At 32.6% G+C, this 1,440-nt stretch overlaps 1 protein-coding gene across 1 annotated transcript; it reads left to right on the forward strand.

Annotated features, from left to right (window-relative positions):
• LOC133860580 (probable methyltransferase PMT3) lies at positions 1–689 on the forward strand. Its single transcript, XM_062296158.1, has 2 exons — positions 1–71; positions 368–689. The coding sequence occupies exons 1-2, from the start codon at positions 1–3 to the stop codon at positions 687–689; spliced, it is 393 nt and encodes a 130-aa protein (XP_062152142.1).
• Positions 690–1,440: the final 751 nt, after the last annotated feature.

The following is a 1,440-nucleotide window of genomic DNA, read 5'->3' on the forward strand; positions in this document are numbered from 1 at the left end:
ATGTTCAAGCAAGACAAAAATGAACGACATTTGACTCAGCAAAATGCTAAAATGTATAGTGAGTTACAATTGTAAGTACTATTTACTCACCAAATATATATATATAAAAAATGATTAAAAAGAAATGTCAAACATTTTCTCTTCTCAAAGAAAGAATAAAAAAATATTTAAAATAAATATTTAAATAGAATAATAAAAGTTGATAGCTAAAATAGAGAGCAATATAAATACTTTTAAAAAGTAAGTAACTAAAATAGATAAAAGATGATTTTTAGTTAAAATATGATTTTTCATTTTAGTTAAAGTTTTGTGTCAATTGAAGTTTGGAGGTGGTTTGATTTTGATGACTTAAAATCTGTTTCAACAGGTGTCAAGCCTTTTCACAATATCCCCGAACTTTTGATCTACTCCATGCTTGGACCGTCTTTTCTGACATTGAGAAGAAAGATTGCAGTCCTGAAGACTTGCTGATTGAGATGGATCGCATACTTAGACCTACCGGTTTCATAATTATCCGTGACAAACAACCAGTGATAGATTTCATAAAGAAGTATTTAGCCGCATTGCACTGGGAAGCAGTGGCAACAGCTGATTCCAGTTCAGATTCAGACCAGGATGGAGATGACATTGTGCTTATCATTCAGAAGAAATTGTGGATCACAAGTGGAAGCCTCAGGGATTCAGAATAGGACGGACTTGCTCGCTGTTCCTCATCAAGTCTCTCTGCTGCTGCTGCTGCTGCTGCTCCAAGGGATTACAAGCATGTCCCCCCAAGTAGTTAAATGCAGAAATCGATTTTGTTTTGTACTATTAAATGATATGTTTACCTTACTATTTTTTTTCCCCCGTTTTCTACAACGATTTAGTTGTTAAGCCCATAGCATAGACTACCAGCATCTATAGGCTATTCTTCATTATTATTTTTTTGGGTTTTTCCGGGCAATGTGTAAGCTACTTCAGCTACTACTGATCAACGACTAAAACAAACAAAGATGTGCTGCTAAAGTACGTAGAAATGTGGTTTCAAGTTACTAAATACATGCATATTTTGCTTAATTACCCCCCCTGTAATCCATTATCCATATCATGTCTAAGTGTTGTTTTTAGTTTAGTCTACATGCAACATAAACTCTACAAAATTCTCAAAAAAAAAAATTGGTTTTTAGTTACACATCTCCATACAACAAAGTTTTAAATTTACTATTAAATTTATGAATTAAAAAATGAGATATTTATTATCATTTTTCTGTTCTAAATGGGCAAACACTGTTGGTAAAATACTGACATTACGTATTTATGGAGAATCTTTCGGAAGTCGCTTTTGGCCTTTGTTATTAATTAGCTAAACTTAAAGAAATTGTGGCTTTTAGCTAAAGTTGAAGATGCTCTTTTGACTAAAATAGAGAAAATAAATTACTGGATCACCAGATTATGCCAGGA

This window comes from Alnus glutinosa, chromosome 2 (genome assembly GCF_958979055.1).
Source record: "Alnus glutinosa chromosome 2, dhAlnGlut1.1, whole genome shotgun sequence".
NCBI classification, from domain to species: domain Eukaryota; kingdom Viridiplantae; phylum Streptophyta; class Magnoliopsida; order Fagales; family Betulaceae; genus Alnus; species Alnus glutinosa.